The 26,947-nt window shown below is 34.1% G+C and overlaps 1 protein-coding gene across 1 annotated transcript in view; it reads right to left on the minus strand.

The window, feature by feature from the left end:
* LOC148947886 (uncharacterized) overlaps positions 1-26,947 on the minus strand; it is a 177,980-nt gene that overhangs the window by 72,020 nt on the left and 79,013 nt on the right. Inside the window, exons 7-8 of the mRNA XM_089096033.1 lie at positions 4,628-4,687; positions 3,545-3,672 (exon numbers count right to left, since the gene is read on the minus strand). Coding sequence (XP_088952159.1) covers positions 3,545-3,672; positions 4,628-4,687 — 188 coding nt within the window. The remainder of the gene's footprint in view (positions 1-3,544; positions 3,673-4,627; positions 4,688-26,947) is intronic.

Here is a 26,947-nt window from a genome sequence, read left to right on the forward strand (position 1 = left end):
CAAAGTTTTGAGATAGCCATTTTGTTCAGCGTAGTTGATTTTCAGATAGAAAAAATGTTTCTGAGGAGGACACTTCCCCACAACCCTCAAGGCAAGGGTTTTAAGTTATACCCTGGGGGCATATAAGGTTTTTATATTAGGCGGTGTCGTAGAAACTTTAAAAAAGGCTCATTCGATTGGAAATTCAAAGGGCTAGTGCCCTTTTTAATAGTCAAAAGTGATTTGAGAGCAACGAACCCCCCTCTCACGCCCACCTTTTCCCCCAACACATCCAATAAAAATTTTGAGTCAGCCATTTTATTAAACGTAGTTTTAATGTCTGGAAATTAGGTCTTTGAGGATGACAACTCTCCCATAACCCTCAGGGCAAGGGTTGCAATTTAAGGATTCTCCGGATCCTTCATATTATTTCTTATGGAAGGGATACTCGTATAAAGTTTAGAGAAGGCTCATTTGATTGGAAATTGAAAGTTCTTGTTCACTTTTTAGTGGTCAAGAGAGATTGGAGGGCAAATAGCCCCTCCCCCTCCTCCACCCCCTAAACGCATCAGATAAAAATTTTGTTAAAAATAGTTGAAACGTTAAGTAACAAAACTCTGGCGTCGACAAAACCCCCCAGGGCCCGGGGGCAGGAACGGATTCTCGTATAAACTTCAGAGTGGGCTCATTTGATTGGAAATTGAAAGTTCTAGTCCAGCTCTTACGAGTCAAAATCGATCGAAGGGCTGCCCCCCCACGCCCTTTTCTCCCACCCTCCCTTTGAACTAATTCTGTTTATACCTGAAGGCCCAGTGAGATTCAGAATATTTTGGTATTAACACATACCTATCTGCTCTCTTTCCTAACAAGGAAAGAAACAGAGAGTGTAAGGCAGTGGCGGATCCAGGGGAGGGGCGAGGGGGCGCCTCCCCCTAACGTAGTCTAAAGTATTGTAATTTACTTAATTAACGCAAGATTGCGTTAATTAAGCTTGCTCCTAACGCAAGTTTATCGGATCAACATATTTCGTCCCCCCCCCCCTAAAAAATCCTGGATCCGCCCCTGGTGTAAGGGCACTATAAATTTTAATTTGTAATTCTAAAAACCCCGTTCCAAAGTTTATGCGACCACCTCTTCCACATAAAGTACCCCTGGAAATATAAATAAGTATTAATTCATTGAACCCTTATGGCTCTTTACTTAGGTAACGCTACTTAGGTAACGCTTCTGACCTAAAAAGTTGAGTAGAAATTTCAGCTTCCAGTTTTATGAATATCCGAAATTTTCTGAGGGGAATATGTTTGGGAGAGTATATTCCACGGCTGGGAAATTTCTGCTGGGTGAAATTTAACGCGGGGGATTTATCAGCAGGAAAAGAAAATGTTCTTTGAGGGGGGAGGAATTTCCCAGGGGTGGGTTTTCCAAATGTGAATTATTCAGGGAGGGGAAGACTAAACCCATTCTATAATATTCTAAATTTTTCATCTGAAAGTAACGGGAATAAAGAATCAATGGAAATGACAGAGATAGCACTTCATGTTCCTTTAGACGATTTTGTTCGTGTCTTTTGAAAAAAGACATTTTCAAAAGACAGATTAATTTCATTTGTATTACTTTCTCTGTGGCTCCTCAATTATGCATGTGAGGTGGGAGACTTCCCCCCACCACTGTCTCCGCTAAGGTTTCAGTTTTTATTTCAAGCCTTAAAAATGAAAGCAATGCGATAAAAGTATAACTCAAAATGACATATATAGAATAATATATACACATAACACGGAACAATTAATCAAAATTGCATATTATGAGTTGAGGTTCACCCAAGTGATGGGCCAGGGGGCTCACCATTCCACAATCTATGAAATCAATCCTGCAATAACTGAAAATATAAAGTATTTTTGAGTATTTTAACGTCTTCCACAACTCAAACGGTCCAAAATTCTACACCCCATTGAGTCTGTCTGTTCTCCTAAATCAGGAAAGGAGGAGATAAGTGAGGTTCCGCCCCGTATTGGATGATTCTCCAACCTCCCCCTCCCCCTTTCTTATTGTCTACGCTAAAGTTTTCTTCCTTCTGTCAATTACGCCGAACCCACCCCAAAGACTTTAATAAGGTAAAGTTTTGTATGGGAAGAACACATAGTAAATCTATTATAATTATCCAATTATAAGGTTAAAATACATACTCTGTGATAGATGCAAAATTGCTTTAGCACACAAAATCCTATTAAGATCAATTCCAAACAGTCGTGATTCCTTTGTGTCAGGAAGTGAAATGGTCAAAACACCCTTATTGGAGCTATTTTTTCAATCCATTCATTGTTGCCAATCGCTGTCCACAAGTTATGCAAGCTGTCTATTGTTCTTATATAAGGTTTTTATCAAAGAGGTAATCGTATAGACTTTGAAAAAAGCCTAATTCGATTTATACATTGAAAGTTCTAGATCCGTTTTTTAAAGTAAAGAACAATTGGACAGTAAGCAACCCCCCCATGCAATAAAAACTTAAAAATTTTTGCAATCAAAAACGAACAAAAGGTAATTAAAAAAAATCTTTCCGAAAAATAAGTTTTTAAAAGAAAAGTAATGGCAATTTTAAACTTAAGCTCTGTAGATATGAATACCTGTTAAAATTAAAACTCAAAACGACCAGAAATTACTATTAAATAATATATAAAACCCAAAACGAACAGAAATTAAATAAACAATCGTAGCAAAAAACATACAACAAGTAATAATATAAATGAATAAATATATCTTAAAGTGAGTAATGCTTAGATTGAATATGAAAATCAAGCTTAAAACTAAAAAGAATAGTTTGCTATTAAATTATAAATGAATCTTAAAACGAACAGAAATTAAATAAACAATCAATGCGAACAAACATACAACATATATTAATGTAAACGAATAAATAAATCTTAAAACGAGTGAAACTTAAATTGAATATGCAAATCAAGTTTGAATCGAATAAAAATAACTACAACCAAGAGTTTGGGTGTCGCCTCACTGCAGAAGCCTAAAACCTACTGCGTCATTGGCGCTTTACTGAAAACAATTACATTACAAATGTTTTCTTTTGTACTTAATATTGAAATTTAATATTAAAATTACAGTAAAATTTTGAACTGATGAGCTTTCAGCAATTAATATCATTATACATCAAATATTCAGTTTAATTTATTAGTTCTTTCCAAGATACAAACAAAATTTGGATAATGCCCCCTTCTTTAACTGAAAAACCTAAAGCCTTCTGCGTCATTGGCGCTTAACTGAAAACGAATTTCTCTTATATTATAAATTTATTCTTTTCCAGTTCTTACAACATTGAAAATGAAAATAAAACTTGCAGTGAAAAAAAAAAAAATCTGGAACTGAAGGATCTTTCAAAAATTAATATCATTTTATATCTAATATTCAATTTGATTTTGTTTATACTTTCCAAGACTGTTCAAGACTCATATAGTTTTCAGTAAGGTGCCAGTGACGCAGTAGGTTTTAGGCCCAATCCCACAAAAATCTAAAAGTTTAGTTTCCCAATTATTTTTTCTCTGTGACTGGTCCTTACTTGTCCTTTTCCATACATCTTCAAATCTCCTTGGATATTCTCATTATTGATACCATCATCCTCTTCCTCAGCCTGCAAAGAATCAATCCACTTCTCCAATATTTCGCTTGTATATGCATTGAAGTCACCTAAAAATATGCACTTGTAATCCCTTATACAGCCTCTTATACTTAAACGCCTCTGAATACAAAATGTCCCACGTATCCTCCTGCCAACTATAACTACTTGATTCTGGAGGGATATACACCGCAAAAATCATAAACTTAACAATTACTATAATAATCTTCAACCAAATCACAATCTATTATTGCAATTTTAACCTATCACATGTACTAAATATATTTTTCCTAATCAACAGTGTGCCACCACCATAAATTTGATTATTCTTACTTCTCTTTCTTGAAATATGGAAACTTATAAAACCTTTTCTAAATACTGGCATATTCTGCCATGTCTTCATGGCAGCTATGATGTTGTCATCTTAGTTGACTAATCTGATAACATCATAGTCGTCTAGCCTAAATTAATCAATCATTTTATCATCCTTATGACCTTGGATATTCCACTGCAACAGCTTAATGCACGTACTACTTTGCCCATGGGCCAGCTCCTGCTACTGACTATTTTTGGCACTGAAATTAACCTCAAAATGTCCATCAGAGAAACTTCAAATAACAGAATACCGTCTAAGATCGGGCCCCGGCCCTCAAGCTGCAACGCAGGACGGTCGCCCATGCGCCCCTGTCATAACAACCCCCACGAATACCAGCTCTCCTTTAACTCCCCCTACTATTCTGTTGAATACATGCTAAACTAGGTTGACTATCTTGGTCATTTGGGCTCACCACCATCTCACAGGTTCTTTTCATCGTGGTTTTAGGAGTGATGGTAGAATCTGATTCCTGGGATGATATTGATTCATTTCCACACCACTTCTACTCTCCTCCAAATTCTCTGACTCACGGACTATAGCTTCCTCAATCTTTTTTATTTCTTTCACTTTCTCGTTTATCTTATCGTACACAAATAAGCGATTCCGAAGAATAAATTTCACACCCCTCCACTTAACGTTCTTCAACTAACCTTCTTCTTTCGCTTGTATCATAACTGGTATAAGCTTCCCTTGGGCGAGCCGTTCACTAGCTGAAAAATCGGGAACTAGAGTAAGGTCTTATATTCGAAAATTCTGAAATGATTTCAGGATCGCGAATTTGAAACATATAGATGAGAATCTGATCACAATAGGTCGGACGCTTTTTTGTGATGGTAAACGAAAGGCATCAATAATTACGTGTTCGGATAATTTTAAATGGGGCACCATACGGGTAAAACACGTAATAAGATCTTCTTTTAGATATCTTCCTTTTACAGTTGGATAAAATTATATAGGATTCCATTGCGCCTTTTCTGTTCTTTTTCTGTTCTTTCCATTCTTGCTATGATAGACGTTAGTTCCCTGCTATTGCTCTCAATTTGTTGTGCATGAACGTCTACTGCAGAATGTACCTCACTAATTTGACTAGAAAGACATGTAGCCAGACTCTGGAAATCTTTCAATAAATTATCAACTTTGACAGATCTGGAATTAAGAGATTTTAACTTTTCTTCCACAATTTCCAACTTCGCCAATATTAATTGGGTTGCCTCTAATTGATCGTTCATAATTCTATTTCAGCTTGCTATCTAAAATTGCAAAGGGCTACCTTAGAATGTGCCAGCCATATGCTCCAGCACTAGAGTTATCAAGTGGGTCCTGATTTAGACGAATCAACCCCCAGGACGCAGCGTGTTAACACAAGGTGTGGTATTAAGTGAGCAATCCCTCACAATTAGATCAGCTGAATTTTTCCCAAAAATATAATTGCTCAATCTAACACAATACAAAAGATAATCTGATTAGGTTAAAAGCACTTGTTCTTTATAGTTTAGAGACTAAGCTCATACTGACTAAACTTATACAACCATCTCTTCCATAAAAACCTTAAATGTTCCCATGGCATAAATGAAAACTCTTGCTCTCAGGCTTTGGGGGTTTGTTTAAACCCCAAAAGCCTTGTTATATCATTTTTTGACTATTTTGAATACAATAGCTATCTCAAAATTTCTATTAAATGTGTTTCGGAAAATACGACGTGTTGGTGGTGGGTGGGAGTTAGATGTTCTCCAACCAATTTGACTCTTAAAAAGGGCAGTAGAGCTTCTGATTACCAATCCAATGAGCTACCTCATTGTTTTTACGACCACACTTTATATAAAACCTTATGTGCTTTCAAGGGCATAACGTAGAATCCCTGCCCCGAGGGCTGCGGGAGGGGTTGTCATCTTCAGAGACATAATTTCTGGACTTTTTTTTAATAGCGTTGAATAAAATGAATATCTAAAAATTTTAATTAGATGTGCTTAGGCAAATCATGGGCATGGGAGGGGGCCTTCCAATGTTGCCTTCCAGTCACTTTCAACTATTAAAAAGGGCTCTAGTCCTTTCAATTTCCAATCAAGTGAGCCCTTTTTGAAGTTTCTACGACAGCACTTTCAATACGACACCTTCGATACAAAGTGCCCTGGTCTAAAAAAAATACATGTGACAACATCGTTCTTTACTTAGGCAGCGCTATTGCGCTGCCTATGAATATTAATAGTGAATAAGCAAAAAAGACTAGAATAAAGCGGATTGGCCGCTATATTTATTAACGGCCTTTTGCATAAAATCTACTATTTCTGGAGTGTTATGCAGCCCATCATCAACGGGGGCGATTTTACCAAGACTTCGATGGGGAAAATTATTATAAGTTTGAACTAGCAACTCAAGCTTAGGTATTAACGAAAAGATATTGAATTGCGTTCATTGCTAGTTTACTTTTACGCTTTAAGTACGGATTACTCGTTCGGCGATGCTAGACTTTATATGCAAATAGGTATAGTAATGAATGATATTATGAGTAATATGGGGTCAATCTGTTTAACGGGGCCCATAGGACATTACTTTAACGGGGACCATGGGCAATCCAGTCCCGCGGGGGCCCTGTCCCACCATACATCAACACACATAACCATCCATATATCAACACAAATAACCAGCCAAACATCAATACACAACATCAACCATACAATAACGTCCATACATTTATATAATAAACACCAATACAGTAAACAATAAAAATCCATATACATAAACATCCGTATAAACACAATACAGTACATATAAACATATACCCGTCATATCTTCGGAAAAAATTTTCTCATCGAAAGAAATGGTAATATGTTAACAAACCACATCATTTCATGTATACATCCATATCTTTAAGTCTCAAATTATAATTTTTCTGCCAGTGATTTCCGAGAACAGGCATTGCGCTATCTTAACCATATGTTTCGTTATAAAAGAACGAAGATCATCGTTTTTCTTCGGTCAATAAATTTAATTTGAACTGTCAACATGGATTCAACTAAAAGGAATTGTAATAATGAAAGCTACAAGCAAGAAGTAAGTGATTTATTTTTCATTGTATTCTTTGTGGGCGATGGGACTAATTCTAAAATAGTTTATTAAATGGGGTTTACAGTTCACTATAGTTAACGAATTATATAGTTTTGAAATCACCTTACACTACTATTGAGCTGTGGGATTCAGTCCGTGAGATATTGTGAACTAGGTCCATTCATAAGGGAGCGGTTTAATAAGAGTATTTACTGGATTTTATTGGTTTCGACGTTATATATAATCATTATTTTTTTTGAAAAGCTTCTCGTCCTAGTAGTTATTCAGTATCTTTTGTATTCCGTCCGTTGGGTTATTATTGAACCCAAGCCTTAACATGAATAATAGTAGAATAGGTATTATGAGTGTGACAGTGCCCATACCTCCATTACGATAAAACAAAAATTCAAAATAAGAATAAAATCCTTTTTAATAGACAGTGTATAGAAATTCACAAAAATACCAGATATTTCAGTCACATATACAGTGACCGTCATCAGTAGTAAAACTACTGATAACCTCCATTAAAATATTTTTTTGGTTATTATCTAGAAAAGGACATAATATCATAATGAACATGACAGGACTCCAGGTTACCACTCCCGGGCCCCAAATCCCACACCCAGGGCCCTGATACCCCAAGTTGATTTTGCATTGAAAATCAAGTATTTTGCAGTAGGCATCAATACATGGCTAATTGTAGAAAAAGCCAAGACAGAGAGTACACGTGACTGAGAGACAAATATTTAAAAGGCACATGTTAATGGCGAGAGTAAGTGTGACTCTCTTATTGGGAAAATACTTGTGTAAGATCACTTAACGTGGCGCACCACGCTAAAAAATTAGGTTCATTTAAGATCACTTACCGTGGCGCACCACGCTAAGTAATCTGGTGCCATCTATTACTTGAGGTGAAAGATGGAAGGAGTTGAAGTAGTGAAAATGTAAAATACCCACTGAATTTTTTTATGTGGCTGACTCCGTAGTACCCTATGGCTGGTCATCGACACTAGTTTTTATGACTTTTCTTTACATTTGGAAGTTTTGGTATCAAAGATATAAAATTAAAATGTTTTTCATCTCTGGATCCGTGTACCTTGGTTTCAATTAATAGCAAAAGTGTTTTTTTTTTAATTTTTGATACTCATGAAATTAATATGTTTTTTCGTCTTTTGAATTCGTGTGTCTAAGGTCGAATTAAGATTTTTCTTTATATTTGGAAGTTTTGCTACCAAGGAAATGAAATTGAAATGTGTTTTCGTCTCTTGGATTCGTGCACCTTAGAATCAATTAGGACCAAAAGCGCTTTTATATTAGTTTTTGATACTACTCATCAATTAGAAGACTTGAAAATTACCAAGTAGTTGAGTTTGTTCTATGCAGAAGTGTTTTTTTATTAGTTTTTTTTTATACTATGTCATTAATTAAAAGACTTGAATTTTACCTAGTATTTGAGTTTGTTCCATGATAGAGTGCTTTTTTATTAGTTTTTGATAATCACTCACCAATTATAAGACATGAAATTTACCAAGTAGCTGAGTTTGATCCATGCAAATGTGTTTTCTTATTTATTTTTTATACTAAGTAATAAATTAAATGGCTTGGAACTTACAAAGTAGTTGAGTTTGTTCTATGCAAAAGTTTTTTCTTATTAATTTTTGATACTCAGTCGCCAATTAAAAGACCTGGAATTTATCAGTTAGCTGAGTTTGTTCTATGCTAAAGCGTTTTCTTATTAATTCTTGATATAGACTCATGAATGAAAAGACATGGAATTTTCCAAGTAGCTCAGTTTGTTCTAAACAAATGTGTTGTTCTTATTAATTTTTGATACTCACTCGTCAATTACAAGACTTGGAATTTAACGCCTAGCTGAGTTTGTTCTATGCATAAGGTTTTTTTTATATTTATTTTTGATACTCACTCATCAATTAAAAGACTTGGAATATACCAAGTAGGTGAGTTTGTTCTACGCAAATATGTTTTCTCATTAATTTTTGATGCTCAGTCATGAATTAAAAGACTTGAAATTTACCAAGTAGTTGAGTTTGTTCTATGCAAAAGTGTTTCTATTAATTTTTGATACTCAGTCATCAATCAAAAGACTTGAAATTTATCAAGTAGTTTAGTTTGTTCTTTGCATAAGGTTTTTTTTTATTAATTTTGATACTTAGTCATCAATTAAAAGACTTGGAATTTACCATGTAGCTGATTTTGTTCTATGCATAAGGTTTTTTATTTATTTTTGATTCGCTCATCAATTAAAAGACTTTGAATTTACTAAGTAGCTGTGTTTGTTCTAAAATAAAGTTCTTTTTTATTAATTTTTGATACTCAGTCATCAATTAAAAGACTTGGAATTCACCATGTGGTTGAGTTTGTTCTATGCAAAAGTGCTTTTTTTATTAATTATTGATACTCAGTCACCAATTAAGAGACTTGAAATTTACCAAGTACTAGAGTTTGTTCTATATAAGTGTTTTCTTATTAATTTTTGATATTCTGTCATCAAATAAAAGACATGGAATTTACCAAGTAGTTGCGTTTGTTCATGCTAAAGTGTTTTTTTATTAATTTTTGCTACCCACCAATTGCAATTTTTTATTAAGTTTTTGAATTTTTTTATTTTCAATATTCAGTAATCAATTAAATGACTTGGAATTTACCAAGAAGTTGAGTTTGTTCTTTGCAAAAGTGTTTTCTTATTAATTTTGATACTCATTCATCAATTAAAAGACATGGAAATTACCAAGTAGCTGAGTTTATTCAATATTAAAGTGCTTTTTTATTAATTTTTTATACTTACTCACCAATTAAAAGACTTGGAAATTACCAAGTAGTTGAGTTTGTTCTATTTATAACCTGTCGAATTTACGAGGAAGTCATTTCAAATTGGGTGTTTCAACATCATCATCAGAATACCATATCCATCACTAATACGAATCTGTTAAAACATACCATTAATTTCAAAATCAATGAATGTTTCTCAAGGTACATTCCCTGACTCAAGCTTTTCGTTCTAACATGTAACATCAATCATTTACCCAAAACAGTCCAGTTGCAAATCAAATCCTTGATTTAAGTCTGAAATTCTAACCAATTTATCAACCTATTGTCATATGATTCCCTTCAAAACTATACAATGGACAATATTGTAAAAAATATTTATTGCAAATATAAATGCAAAACATTCTTATAAGTATCATCAGTAACGAGATTTGGCATAGATTGATAAATATGGGTTCTTCCAGAATAATGATAATGAATTCATGTATGTCAAATTTCTTTTATATGAATCTTCTCTGTTATTTCTCAAGAAATGTGAAGAATTCCTGTAGGGGGACCATGATTTTCTTGTTTTTTTCCCGTCGTGATCCCTTTCTTTTACGCCGTACCTCCTTTTCAAAAATCATCGTTGTGATTTTGAGCTTTCATGGGGCGGTAAGGGCACCCTTTCTTCCGCTAGTTTCTTACCTCACCAATCTAAAACTGAGTTTCTCTCCACTGTAATTGAATTCATTTCATTCAATATTTTACTCCTCATCTGCTCCAGAATCAACTCATTATTCTAATGTCCACATGTTCTAAATTGTTTGCATTAGCCTCATACGAATGGGTAAAATCATGATAATGGCCTTTACAGATGATACAATCGCATTAAAATATATTTCAATTTCAGTATTTTCATCCACCATAGGTTAATTTGAAACTAGCTTTGTGAATACTTCTGGTAACAGGCCGAAATATAAAGGAAATGTTTAGCTGAAAGATATTTATTGTTTAAAGTTCACTATTACGCATCCAAAAACGTATTTCTTAGAATATTTTTATAGTGCTCTGTCATGGTTTATCTTGTCTCTTTTACCTCTGTTGATGTTTCAAAGTACATTTTGGAAGTTTTATCGTTTGAAAAGTATGACAGGATATTTTGGTAGTTTTTTTCGTTGTGGTATATCTTGTCTGTTTTGTGTAGTCGTTTTTTATCTTGTGTGTTTTACCTCCGTTAATGTTTCAATTGGCATTTTGAAGTTTTTTTGTTTGAAACATAAGACTTAAGTTTAGGTCTTCGGAAATCTTATGCATTTTTTCTTATCAGGTATCTTGTTTTGCACCCATTGAGCGAAATGCCGAACTTCATCTTCAGGGTGAATGCAGTTAATTTCATGAACTGAATGCAGGTAATTTCTCATAATTGAAGCCTTCCAAATTGAATAATGGAATGCCTTTATCACATTTTTCTAATAAGAACTTATCCATTGGGATATTTCCCTTAACATAAAGAGCCTACACACTGAAAAAATTGCATATTTCTTAAATTTCATCTTGCATGTTTTTTTTCATAACCATTTTCATTGCATGGTCTTAAGATTTTATCATAAAAAACACTTCGGCTTATAAATTTAATGTTGCACGCCATCGTTTTTTACTATACTTAAACATATTATATTTGAGTTTCCATTTATAGCTATAAAGTTAACGACATTGTTCATCTAACAATAGGAAAGCCGTTACAAATATGAAACCATACAAGGAATGTTTCAATCCTATAAACTCTGAGTCAATTACGCTAAACATTATAATAACTGAAAAACGAAAAATCAATGTTGGCATACTGAACTCATTTTCAACACTAAGTATATAATATAATAATAATAATAATCTGTATTTAAAAGCCAATTAAAGCCATATACAAAAGGAAAAATACTAAAGAAAAATTACACTTCATTTGACATCCTTCCTATCAAAACAAAATTTCCTACTGCCACAATATAACGGGGAGTTCTAGACCTCATTAACTCAAAATTTCAATTAAATGTGTTTCGGAAAATACGACGTGTTGGTGGTGGGTGGGAGTTAGATGTTCTCCAACCAATTTGACTCTTAAAAAGGGCAGTAGAGCTTCTGATTACCAATCCAATGAGCTACCTCATTGTTTTTACGACCACGCTTTATATAAAACCTTATGTGCTTTCAAGGGCATAACGTAGAATCCCTGCCCCGAGGGCTGCGGGAGGGGTTGTCATCTTCAGAGACATAATTTCTGGACTTTTTTTTAATAGCGTTGAATAAAATGAATATCTAAAAATTTTAATTAGATGTGCTTAGGCAAATCATGGGCATGGGAGGGGGCCTTCCAATGTTGCCTTCCAGTCACTTTCAACTATTAAAAAGGGCTCTAGTCCTTTCAATTTCCAATCAAGTGAGCCCTTTTTGAAGTTTCTACGACAGCACTTTCAATACGACACCTTCGATACAAAGTGCCCTGGTCTAAAAAAATACATGTGACAACATCGTTCTTTACTTAGGCAGCGCTATTGCGCTGCCTATGAATATTAATAGTGAATAAGCAAAAAAGACTAGAATAAAGCGGATTGGCCGCTATATTTATTAACGGCCTTTTGCATAAAATCTAATATTTCTGGAATGTTATGCAGACCAGCATCAACGGGAGCGAATTTTACCAAAACTTCGATGCGGAAAATTATTATAAGTTTGAACTAACAACTCAAGCTTAGGTGTAAACGATAAGGTATTGAATTGCGTTCATTGCTAGTTTACTTTTACGCTTTAAGTACGGATTACTCGTTCGGCGATGCTAGACTTTATATGCAAATAGGTATAGTAATGAATGATATTATGAGTAATATGGGGTCAATCTGTTTAACGGGGCCCATAGGACATTACTTTAACGGGGACCATGGGCAATCCAGTCCCGCGGGGGCCCTGTCCCACCATACATCAACACACATAACCATCCATATATCAACACAAATAACCAGCCAAACATCAATACACAACATCAACCATACAATAACGTCCATACATTTATATAATAAACACCAATACAGTAAACAATAAAAATCCATATACATAAACATCCGTATAAACACAATACAGTACATATAAACATATACCCGTCATATCTTCGGAAAAAATTTTCTCATCGAAAGAAATGGTAATATGTTAACAAACCACATCATTTCATGTATACATCCATATCTTTAAGTCTCAAATTATAATTTTTCTGCCAGTGATTTCCGAGAACAGGCATTGCGCTATCTTAACCATATGTTTCGTTATAAAAGAACGAAGATCATCGTTTTTCTTCGGTCAATAAATTTAATTTGAACTGTCAACATGGATTCAACTAAAAGGAATTGTAATGATGAAAGCTACAAGCAAGAAGTAAGTGATTTATTTTTCATTGTATTCCTTGTGGGCGATGGGACTAATTCTAAAATAGTTTATTAAATGGGGTTTACAGTTCACTATAGTTAACGAATTATATAGTTTTGAAATCACCTTACACTACTATTGAGCTGTGGGATTCAGTCCGTGAGATATTGTGAACTAGGTCCATTCATAAGGGAGCGGTTTAATAAGAGTATTTACTGGATTTTATTGGTTTCGACGTTATATATAATCATTATTTTTTTTGAAAAGCTTCTCGTCCTAGTAGTTATTCAGTATCTTTTGTATTCCGTCCATTGGGTTATTATTGAACCCAAGCCTTAACATGAATAATAGTAGAATAGGTATTATGAGTGTGACAGTGCCCATACCTCCATTACGATAAAACAAAAATTCAAAATAAGAATAAAATCCTTTTTAATAGACAGTGTATAGAAATTCACAAAAATACCAGATATTTCAGTCACATATACAGTGACCGTCATCAGTAGTAAAACTACTGATAACCTCCATTAAAATATTTTTTTGGTTATTATCTAGAAAAGGACATAGTATCATAATGAACATGACAGGACTCCAGGTTACCACTCCCGGGCCCCAAATCCCACACCCAGGGCCCTGATACCCCAAGTTGATTTTGCATTGAAAATCAAGTATTTTGCAGTAGGCATCAAGACATGGCTAATTGTAGAAAAAGCCAAGACAGAGAGTACACGTGACTGAGAGACAAATATTTAAAAGGCACATGTTAATGGCGAGAGTAAGTGTGACTCTCTTATTGGGAAAATACTTGTGTAAGATCACTTAACGTGGCGCACCACGCTAAAAAATTAGGTTCATTTAAGATCACTTACCGTGGCGCACCACGCTAAGTAATCTGGTGCCATCTATTACTTGAGGTGAAAGATGGAAGGAGTTGAAGTAGTGAAAATGTAAAATACCCACTGAATTTTTTTATGTGGCTGACTCCGTAGTACCCTATGGCTGGTCATCGACACTAGTTTTTAAGACTTTTCTTTACATTTGGAAGTTTTGGTATCAAAGATATAAAATTAAAATGTTTTTCATCTCTGGATCCGTATACCTTGGTTTCAATTAATAGCAAAAGTGTTTTTTTTTAATTTTTGATACTCATGAAATTAATATGTTTTTTCGTCTTTTGAATCCGTGTGTCTAAGGTCGAATTAAGACTTTTCTTTACATTTGGAAGTTTTGCTACCAAGGAAATGAAATTAAAATGTTTTTCGTCTCTTGGATTCGTGCACCTTAGAATCAATTAGGACCAAAAGCGCTTTTATATTAGTTTTTGATACTACTCATCAATTAGAAGACTTGAAAATTACCAAGTAGTTGAGTTTGTTCTATGCAAAAGTGTTTTTTTATTAGTTTTTTTTTATACTATGTCATTAATTAAAAGACTTGAATTTTACCTAGCATTTGAGTTTGTTCCATGATAGAGTGCTTTTTTATTAGTTTTTGATAATCACTCACCAATTATAAGACATGAAATTTACCAAGTAGCTGAGTTTGATCCATGCAAATGTGTTTTCTTATTTATTTTTTATACTAAGTAATAAATTAAATGGCTTGGAACTTACAAAGTAGTTGAGTTTGTTCTATGCAAAAGTTTTTTCTTATTAATTTTTGATACTCAGTCACCAATTAAAAGACTTGGAATTTATCAGTTAGCTGAGTTTGTTCTATGCTAAAGCGTTTTCTTATTAATTCTTGATATAGACTCATGAATGAAAAGACATGGAATTTTCCAAGTAGCTCAGTTTGTTCTAAACAAATGTGTTGTTCTTATTAATTTTTGATACTCACTCGTCAATTACAAGACTTGGAATTTAACGCCTAGCTGAGTTTGTTCTATGCATAAGGTTTTTTTTATATTTATTTTTGATACTCACTCATCAATTAAAAGACTTGGAATATACCAAGTAGGTGAGTTTGTTCTACGCAAATATGTTTTCTTATTAATTTTTGATGCTCAGTCATGAATTAAAAGACTTGAAATTTACCAAGTAGTTGAGTTTGTTCTATGCAAAAGTGTTTCTATTAATTTTTGATACTCAGTCATCAATCAAAAGACTTGAAATTTATCAAGTAGTTTAGTTTGTTCTTTGCATAAGGTTTTTTTTTATTAATTTTGATACTTAGTCATCAATTAAAAGACTTGGAATTTACCATGTAGCTGAGTTTGTTCTATGCATAAGGTTTTTTATTTATTTTTGATTCGCTCATCAATTAAAAGACTTTGAATTTACTAAGTAGCTGTGTTTGTTCTAAAATAAAGTTCTTTTTTATTAATTTTTGATACTCAGTCAACATTTAAAAGACTTGGAATTCACCATGTAGCTGAGTTTGTTCTAGGCAAAAGTGCTTTTTGTTAATTATTGATACTCAGTCATCAATTAAAAGACTTGGAATTTACGAAGTACTAGAGTTTGTTCTATATAAGTGTTTTCTTATTAATTTTTGATATTCTGTCATCAAATAAAAGACATGGAATTTACCAAGTAGTTGCGTTTGTTCATGCTAAAGTGTTTTTTTATTAATTTTTGCTACCCACCAATTGAAATTTTTTATTAAGTTTTTAATTTTTTTTATTTTCAATATTCAGTAATCAATTAAATGACTTGGAATTTACCAAGAAGTTGAGTTTGTTCTTTGCAAAAGTGTTTTCTTATTAATTTTGATACTCATTCATCAATTAAAAGACATGGAAATTACCAAGTAGCTGAGTTTATTCAATATTAAAGTGCTTTTTTATTAATTTTTTATACTTACTCACCAATTAAAAGACTTGGAAATTACCAAGTAGTTGAGTTTGTTCTATTCATAACCTGTCGAATTTACGAGGAAGTCATTTCAAATTGGGTGTTTCAACATCATCATCAGAATACCATATCCATCACTAATACGAATCTGTTAAAACATACCATTAATTTCAAAATCAATGAATGTTTCTCAAGGTACATTCCCTGACTCAAGCTTTTCGTTCTAACATGTAACATCAATCATTTACCCAAAACAGTCCAGTTGCAAATCAAATCCTTGATTTAAGTCTGAAATTCTAACCAATTTATCAATTTATTGTCATATGATTCCCTTCAAAACTATACAATGGACGATATTGTAAAAAATATTTATTGTAAATATAAATACAAAACATTCTTATAAGTACCATCAGTAACGACATTTGGCATAAATTGATAGATATGGGTTCTCCCAGAATGACGATAATGAATTCATGTATGTAAAATTTCTTTTATATGCATCCTCACTGTTATTTTTTAAGAAATGTGAAGAATTCCTGTAGGGGGACCATGATTTTCTTGTTTTTTTCCCGTCGTGATCCCTTTCTTTTACGCCGTACCTCCTTTTCAAAAATCATCGTTGTGATTTTGACCTTTCATGGGGCAGTAAGGGCGCCCTTTCTTCTGCTAGTTTCTTACTTGACCAATCCAAAACTGAGGTTCTATCCATTCTAATTGAATTCATTTCAGTCAATATTTCCCTCCTCATCTGCTCCAGAATCAACTCATTAATTCTAATGTCCACATGTTCTAAATTGTTTGCATTAGCCTCATACGAATGGGTAAAATCATGATAATGGCCTTTACAGATGATACAATCGCATTAAAATATATTTCAATTTCAGTATTTTCATCCACCATAGGTTAATTTGAAACTAGCTTTGTGAATACTTCTGGTAACAGGCCGAAATATAAAGGAAATGTTTAGCTGAAAGATATTTATTGTTTAAAGTTCACTATTACGCATCCAAAAACGTATTTCTTAGAATATTTTTATAGTGCTCTGTCATGGTTTATCTTGTCTCTTTTACCTCTGTTGATGTTTCAAAGTACATTTTGGAAGTTTTATCGTTTGAAAAGTATGACAGGATATTTTGGTAGTTTTTTTCGTTGTGGTATATCTTGTCTGTTTTGTGTAGTCGTTTTTTATCTTGTATTTTTTACATCCGTTAATGTTTCAAATTGCATTTTGAATTTTTTTTGTTTGAAACATAAGACTTAAGTTTAGGTCTTCGGAAATCTTATGCATTTTTTCTTATCAGGTATCTTGTTTTGCACCCATTGAGCGAAATGCCGAACTTCATCTTCAGGGTGAATGCAGTTAATTTCATGAACTGAATGCAGGTAATTTCTCATAATTGAAGCCTTCCAAATTGAATAATGGAATGCCTTTATCACATTTTTCTAATAAGAACTTATCCATTGGGATATTTCCCTTAACATAAAGAGCCTACACACTGAAAAAATTGCATATTTCTTAAATTTCATCTTGCATGTTTTTTTTCATAACCATTTTCATTGCATGGTCTTATGATTTTATCACAAAAAACATTTCAGTTTATAAATTTAATATTACCCACCATCGTTTTTTACTATGCTTGAGCATATTATATTTGAGATTCCATTTGTAACTATATAGTTAACGATATTGTTAATCGAACAGTAGGAAAGCCGTTACAAATATGAAACCATACAAGGAATGTTTCAATCCTATAAACTCTGAGTCAATTACGCTAAACATTATAATAACTGAAAAACGAAAAATCAATGTTGACATACTGAACTCATTTTCAACACTAAGTATATAATATAATAATAATAATAATCTGTATTTAAAAGCCAATTAAAGCCATATACAAAAGGAAAAATACTAAAGAAAAATTACACTTCATTTGAAATCCTTCCTATCAAAACAAAATTTCCTACTGCCACAATATAACGAGGAGTTCTAGACCTCATTAACTCACAAAGCAGCCTATCTTCCCCCTCCTGGATAATTAATCCCCTTAAATGAGAGAGTTGCTTACACCGGAGGAGGAAAATGCCCAACCCATAATCATTTTCCCCATATATTAAGCAACTACACCCGACCTCCAGACCTTCCTTCTTTTTCCTTGCAACGTTAGTATAAATTGGAAGACAATTTGCTCGAATCTGAATCCAAATCCTCAGATATTTAATGGGCAATCCCAGCTTGAAATAAAACTCCTGACCAAAATTCTCTTTTACATTTCTATACAAAGTAAGACTCGGCGATTTGTCAAAAGCTGCTTGCCATAGTTGCACTTCTTGGTCTTCAAGTCTTGCACTAAATTCCTTGAAGAACTTTTCATGATCTTCTGGCCCTTTTCCCTTCTCCCACGAACTTGAAAATCCATTCTCATCTAATATCCTTTTGATTTGTGGTGACCATGATGTTTTGTTACACTGAAGGAGAAGACCTTCATATGCTGCTCGGGCAAGTCTAGTCTGGGCAAGTTCTATAAGTCTTAACCAAAATTTGATGATTTGGGTATATCTTTTCAATTTCAGGTTAAATATACCAAGATCACCTTTTAAAACTATCACATGTGTTGTATTGTGTAGGCCAAAAACTCGTTTATAATATTAAAGTTGAAGGGTTTCTAGTTGCTTTGCCGGCTGATACCCCCATATATTCATACCCTCACATATGAATCGTAAGATCTATCAATTCACGTGTCGTTGATCTTCAAAACCTGTTTTTGCTGGATTTATAAAGAGCCCTCGAAACCAAAACCAATCCTCATTTTATATTTTTTTTTAATATCACATGTGTCATTTTAAAACATCCAAAAATCGCTACCATTCCTACAGCGATGTTCAAGAACAACAAATTAGAACAATAGATGTTTTCTTTTATTTTTATAATATATACATTTTATTTTTACTCAATATAAGAAAAAATATCACAGTTTAAACTTCAGATTTTATTCATTTTCTTTTTGTGTCTGTTTTTACGTTGAAGATCTAAAGTTGATTTTAGCATGGCAAACTTCCTTAGTTTTCCATAAAATATTAGTTGATGTATGTCTTTTTTTGATATGTTGATTTTTTTTTCGAAATCTTGCGTACGTTTCCGTCCTGTAATGAAATTGTCATGTTAAAGGTGAATTTCGGAACACTTTATAGGTATCGCTTCGTCCTCCTTGCTTAAGGAAAATGCTGTCCAAACATCAAACTTCTAGTAGCAAAATAGAGATCCTTAGATGATTTTCATTTAGTCACCATTGATGTATTAGAACATCTTCACTTTATACTTTTAAAAATCACAGGAGTTTTTTTGCTAGAAGTATATTTGATGTGATTTTAAGACATGGAAAGTTGAAGTTTCAGTTCAATAAAACAAAATAAGTAAAAAAGGGTGGGGGGCCTGGAGTGGGGGATGCAGGGAGGGGTGGAGGGATGTTGTGGGGACTTTGAACCCTAGTTTGGGACTTCAGAGCCAAGTGTAGGACTCAGGGACCTTCTTGGGGTCTCAGGGCCCTGGGTGTGGGATTTGGAGCCCGGGAGTGGTGACAAGGAGTCCTGTCATGTTTATTACGATACTATGTCCTTTTCTATATGATAACCAGAAAACAAATTTTAATGGGGGTATGGCCACTGTTACACACATACTACCTATTCTACTATTATTCATGTTAAGGCTGGGGTTCAATAATAACCCATGGACTGAATACAAAAGATATTGAAAAACTATCAGGACGAGAAGCCAAACCCATAAAATCCAGTAAATGCTCTTTTTAAACCGCTCCCTCATGAATGGACCCAGCTCGAAATATTCCACGGACTGAATCTCACAGCTCAATAGTAGTGTAAAATGATTTTAAAATTATGTAATTCGTTAACTATATTGGACTGTAAACCTTATTTGATAAACAATATTATAATTAGTCCCATCATCCACTAAGAATACAATGAAAAATAAATCACTTACTTCTTGCTTGCAGCTTTCATCATAACAATTTGTTTTAGTTGAATCCATGTTGACAGTTCAAATTAAATTTATTGACTGAAGAAAAACGATGATCTCCGTTCTTTTATAATGAAACATATGGTTAAGATAATGCAATGCCTGATCTCGGAAACCATTAGCATGGCTACAGAAAATTTCTAATCTGAGACTTCAAGATATCGATGTAGCCTATACAAGAAAAGATTTTCAGTGTTTTGTCAAAGTGTTTTGTCAACATATTACCATTTCTGTGGATAAGAAAATTTGTTTCCAAAGAAATGATGGATGGATGTTTATATGTACTGCATGGTGTTTATTCCGATATTTATGTATATGAACGTTTATTGTTTACTGTATAGGGATTTATTTGATGTTTATTATATGAATGCATGGATGTTATTGTATGGTTAGTGTTGTGTATTGATATATATATGGTTATGTGTGTTGATGTATGGTGGGACAGGGCACCCGCAGGAATAATATGCCCACAGGAATGGATTGCCTATGGGCCCCGTTAAATTAATGTCCTATACGTCCCGTTGAACAGATTGACCCCAAACTACTATTATGCTTCTGCAATATTCTCTTTACTGCGGGCACCGAAAATTCTTTCCCACGGTCAGTCTATAATTTCTGAAAAGACGACTGTGAAAAGAGTTTATCCAAATGCTTAGCAACCTCACTGGCTTTCTTTCACTTTAAAGGGAAAACATTTACAAAACGGCTAAAAATATCAATCACAATTAATAAATATTTATAAGCTTCATTAAAATTAAAAAAATAATCTTCTAGCAATAGCATATCTGCTTGAGCTGTATCCCTGGGGCAATATTAGATAGTCTTTCTAAAATGCTTATGTAGATTTTTACAATTTCTGTGCATTGTGTAACTATTTTTTTTTTTAAACTTCTTTTGCTCTTTTTAATGAAATACGAGCCTTCTTTGCAAGAATACCAGGGGCTACTAATGCTCCCAGACTGTAAAGCTTGCGATTAATATGTTTTAATTCTTTGTCAGCCATTGTGCTATAAGTGAAGCTCCAAGTTTTCTTCGTTCTTGAATTTGCTATCTTCTCGAGATCTGGAGTGAAACTGAAAGCTATTGTCCATAGTCTTGTTTAAGGAAAAAGGGTTCCTTTTACTCAAAATATTATTTACTATATATTTATTTTTTTAAGCTCCAGGGTAGTTTATTATCAATGAGAAAATTTATAGTAAATTCATTCACAGCATAAGCAGTTTTTGTACTAGAGACTATATCGCTTAAAAAGTCATATAGTCTCTACGCAACTCTTAGAATTTTTATGACAGAGTCTGTTTGATCACAAAACACATCTTTTAAACCTATCATATTTAAGAAATTTTCCTCTGGACTCTGATAACCTTTTGGTGTAGGGGAAAAATCTGGTGTGCTGGTAAAGATTTCCTTGGTAAAGATTGTAAAGATTTCGTTGGTAAAGATGGTAAAGAAAACTTTCCCCGAGGGGGAAATGTTTTTGGTTCAGTTGGAGGCATTTTTTCAACAGCATACACTTTTATTGGCCTTTTTGTTTGCTCTTTTAAAGTCCGTAATCTTGAGATTGCGGCTTGGAAAATAAACAATTTTTGATCATCTAGAATAGACGAATCTTGAATAAATAAAGTCAAGTCATTTGCAAATACCATTTTGGTCAAAAGGTATAAATTTCTAGGCGCGGGACATAATACGAGGAATTGACGAGGATTTCGATTAAACTAGCCACTTTTGTTGTTAATATTGCAAATAATCCCCTGCCGCTTTGAATAAGCTTTGTAAGTTTCTACTTAAGCGATTTCGTTTTACCAAAGAATCTTAAACTTTGCTTGTCTTTACAACAGCCTTTCTTCAAACACTCTGACATGTTGATTTGCGAGTCTGCAATATTTGTACAAAGGTCTCTAATGATTTTGATAAAATTCGGATCTAATCTTGCAAAATTAATTTTCTTAGTTAAGGCTTTGATTTAGCCAGTACTTCTATAAAAGGGTAGTGTTTCATCAACTGCTCCATGATGTCAACTAAACAATTTTTTCGTTGTGCATGATAAATAAATAGTTATTTCTCGGTCAAAATATCACTTATAAGCATCAAATTCCTATCTTGGGCATATAAATCTATTAGTAGGTATCCAAAAGGGCGCGAAGTGGCATGATTATAAGATGCAACAAAAAATTGCAAATTTGAGGAGGAAATTCTCCTTGCTAGTGTCATAATTGAAGACACATTTGTTGGGACTTCGGAAAAAAATGAAATGAGATGTGTTTAGAGGAAATGTTCTAAAAACTTTATTTTGAGTAAATAAATTATGTGGTATTAGCACCGTTGATAAGTTCAGATGACGGGACTGTCCACAACTCTGTAGAATATTGATCAATTTCGGACATTAGATCACCTATAATCAAAAGACCATCTTTAGGGAGATTTTCAAAAATGTCTAACCCTTAAACAAGTTTAATATATGAAGTATGCTCTTTCATGACGTCGTAAGTCTTTTGTCAGGATTTATAGCAGTAAACGATTCATTTAGGAGGTGATGCTATAATTGAATCTGAATTTTCAATAATTTTTGAAATGAACTGCGTTTTCTCTGAGGTGGAAGGTCCACAAACTAACTTTCTAAAAGGCGTAGCAAGTTGAAACATTTTTATTGTTTAAAGCTATACATACAACTAAAAAATACTTGAACGTAAAAACGTATATACATAAAACACTAATACTGAAAAAAAGTAAAAATCATTATGCAAAAAATTATAAAAAATTTAAATACATAATATAAAAATGTTAAAAAAGCAAAAATCATTTTACAAACATGTTAAAATAGCGAAAATCATAATCCTAAAATACTAAAAACTTAAATTTATAATACAAAAAAAATTAAACAGTAAAATTTTGTTATAGCAAAATGTGAAAGACCTAAATTTATTTTATAAAATTCGTTTAAAAAAATGGATAGAGGTTTCTATGCTCAAACTGTCACTATGATAAGTGTGAACAGTAGGAAAATACCTATCCTGGTATGATGTAAAAAAAAAATCTTAAACAAACTTTTAGTTTATTTCTAAGAGACTGGTATCGTCGTGATTTTGAATTGTTTTGGGAGGAAGAACCTGGTTTACGCTTCAATTGCAGGAATAATAAAAAAGTATGGTTTCGGCGTCATCGTTGTGAAGATAGTAGCTATTATGATTATAAGCCTGCAGATTTTTATTTGGCTGTTATAGAGAATGAAGAAGTGTGTTATCTTGCTGTGGATAAGCAAATTGAAACACGTGAATATTATATTATGAATGAAAGAAGCATTATTGGCTTTACAAGGAGATATAATAAAGTTGAAGTTACATTATATTTTAAAAATGTGGACCTGACTTCACTACAAGATGGATATAAAGTGAATCTAAAATATCTACCGCCGCTAGCTGTTGTCGAGTCATCAGCTCGTCAGTCAATACATCGTCAGATGTATTTGAAAAAGAAGGAATCTGAGGAAAAGACTTTTTTGTTTGTGCATTTTTTGTGAATAAACAAGTTTGTTATAAAACGCCTTAACCTCTAGCACACACACTCAGAAATTGCCTGTCTGGTAGGAGAGGGGGGGGGGGGGTTAGAGTCAGGTCAGATTCTGTCTGTAAATATACCTCTCAGGGTTGATAGATTTTGACATCTACTAGGGAGGGTCGGATCAATGGGAACTGGAGTTACACATGTTTGGATAAAAGAAAAGGTGTGAGAAATAGTCTACATAATGTCGTGAGGACTCGACTATTTTCCCATACAATGTGGGGAGAAATATCCTATCTCTCAATGAAGTATATCGGGAACCATCCTATGCGCCAGTGCAATTTGTCCAGAAGCACCCTATTCGATCTGTCGTGGAATGGCCATACTGGATAGAATTTGAGGCCAGGAAAAGAGAAATCGCACATGCTGGATAGGGAAATCTCGTCACTAGCATTATCACGAGTTCTACTCATTAGCGTAAAGAGAGTGGTGTTGAAGAGGGAGTAACTCCTTTCATATCCGTAATAATTTGTTTTCGTTTTAAGTTTTAATGTTGCTCCTTAGTTTCAGTTTAAGAAATTGTAATTTTTTCAATTTTACTTTCTGAGGGTTTTTAAAATAGTACCGAGAAATCTGGCTCCACCTCCACGGTAAAATTCCCCTCCCAACGGAAATATCCTTTAGACAATTCAATCCCGATGAAAATTTACCCAGAACAGTTACCCTTAACATCTCCACACGTATAGTCCCTTCCCCATAAAATTCCTTCCGCGTGGAATATGATCTCCGTGGAATACCCCACCCCCAGAAGAAACCCCCCCCCCTTGCCATCTCCCACCCGAAAAATGTATCCAAACTTCCAAGTAACAGATACTATGCACAAACAATGAACAAATTTATAACTTAAAGACCTTTCCCCAGGAGCTGTTCGGGGTCATGTTATCTCCAAAGGCATAGTTGTTGAACCTTTCAACTATGCTGAACAAAATGGTTATCTCAAAATTTTGCTCGGACGACTTTTGGGAAAAAATGGGCATACGAGGGGGGCTAGTTGCCCTCCAAATTTTTTGGTCACTTAAGAAGCACACTAGAACTTTTATTTCCCGTTCGAATGAGCCCCCCCCCCTTGATGTTCTATGGCCATTGGTTCGATACGATCATCCCTGAAAAAAAAGCAAATAAATACGCAGCCCTGATCTTTCTTCTTGCCAAAAACAAAACTCCACATTTTTGTAGATACGAGCTCGAGACCTCCACAATAGGATTTTCTGACACGCTGAATCTGATGGTATGATTTTCATTGAGTCCTTTACTTTTAGGCTGTGTTTCTCCCCATTTCTAAAAAATCAGGAAAACTTTATTCAGGCTCGTAACCTTTGATGGGTAACACTAAACTTGATTAATGTTATATATTTGGAACCAGTTTCAATTTAATAAGCCGATTCTTTTGATATATCTATTGATATCGAAATTCCCTTTGTTTAGACTGTTGATTACTATTGAGCCGTGCTGCTCCTTACAAACAGTTTGTTACCACGATCTGTTTGAAAGAACACTTGCCATTACATTCGTTTGCAAACATTTCCAACACTGCGTAAATGGAAAACCAGTCAAGGTTTTCACCCATCATAAACCACTCAAATCTATCCTATCTGGAGACATTTCAGTTGCGCCTCCGTAACTTTAGCATCTCATGTCAAAGACACAACCTTACGATTTATCCGTCGTACAAGTTCTGGAACAACCATCCTTGTGGCAGATAATCTATCGTGCCTGTCCAAGTTTGAAGCGGATTCTGAGTTTAAATGAGAAACAGAAGTCTTTATTCATACACTATTCAAGAACATACCGATAAGCGACCTTCAACTGACAGACGAAAAAATCATCAACATAATCTGAAATAGAACCATCTTCCCTATTCAGCATCATCATCACTGGAAAGGTCAGAAGCTAGATCCGACTGACGTGCGGAAATACAGAAATAGAGGAACATCCGTCATGAGTAATCGACAGCCAATGGTATCGTTCTAAAGGGAGAAAAAATCTTCATTCCCTCAACCATTCACAGAGAGATCCTATAGCAACACAAACAAGAAAACACAGACACAAAAAGAACAAAACACAAACAAGAGAATGGAGAAAACAACAGACCAGATCATTTGCCAACTAACGCGGTATCAAACGAAACACCGAAGAAATGATTAACCAGTACATCACTTACGGTCACTTACAGATACAACATCGGAAGCACCCCCTTATGAAAACGGAGCTACCTAAATACCCCTGGAAACATATCGTAGCGGACACTTTTTTTTCAAAAGGGAGGAACCTCTGATTGTAGTTGACTATTCGTAGCGCATTAGCAGGAAAAAAATTATAAACAGTGAAACGAATTGTCGAGAAGTCATATGAGAGCGGAATGGAGCCGCATTTGGTGCTCCTGCAATATCAGAATGCGCCCGTTTTTGTCCTGGCATCCCCACCCAACCAATCACTATCAGACAGTTGATGTCCGTGTTGCCAGCTCACCTAGCCATTCTGTTCTCATTGAGTGAAGATCGAAAGTGGATTATAGCTATTTATGACAGAAACTAAGGATTAAAAGTTGACTTGATTTAAACTACATTTCAACGCTTGACTAATTGCATCTGTGTTACCTGTTTGTGGATATTTGCCAAGTGAAATACCAATTAAGGTAATCAGAGTACCATTTTTCATGGAATAAACTAAAGATTTCACTTCGCGGATTTTGTAGTATTTAAAGATGTCATACGTCAGGCAGTCGTCATTCGACAAATTTGTTAATCTATTCGGAGATAAGCTGGAAAAGATAATTGCGTCTCAGGTGGAGTTTTCCAGCAAACTAGACTCAATTTCGGCGGAAGTTGCGTCATTAAAAAGTGACGCAACAACCCGTAATTCACGAATAGTTGAACTAGAATCTACACTAGAGGAGCAGAAGCTTAAATCTGAAGCTCTAGAGAAACGATTGCTTGCTTTTGAAGTAAAAGACCGAAAGCTTAATTTGTTGATTCACGGATTACCGGAAGAAAAATCTAATGAAACGCCTGAAGCTAATGTGAAAAACCTTTTTTCGAATAAGCTAGGAATTGATGAGCCAGTAATGATAACGAAGTGCTATCGCATTACTTCTCGTTCGGTAAATATTACTGACTCCCGCCAACGCAAAAGTAAGCAAAAGCAAGTGAAGCCTTTGCTTGTATCGTTAGGGTCCGAAAATGAGATTCAAGCTATAATGTCAAACGTCGGTAAACTTAAGGCCAGTGGTATCGTTATTTGCACAGACTTGCCGCCTGAACTGAATATACGAAGAAATGAGCTATTGGCCAAATCACGTAAGATGAAAACAAAAGGCGAAATAACGTATTCTCGGGTTCGTCAAAAAGGCATAGACATACGGCTGG

Source organism: Artemia sp. Qi Xiang Cuo, chromosome 10 (genome assembly GCF_049724085.1).
Source record: "Artemia sp. Qi Xiang Cuo chromosome 10, ASM4972408v1, whole genome shotgun sequence".
Taxonomy (NCBI): Eukaryota; Metazoa; Arthropoda; class Branchiopoda; order Anostraca; family Artemiidae; genus Artemia; species Artemia sp. Qi Xiang Cuo.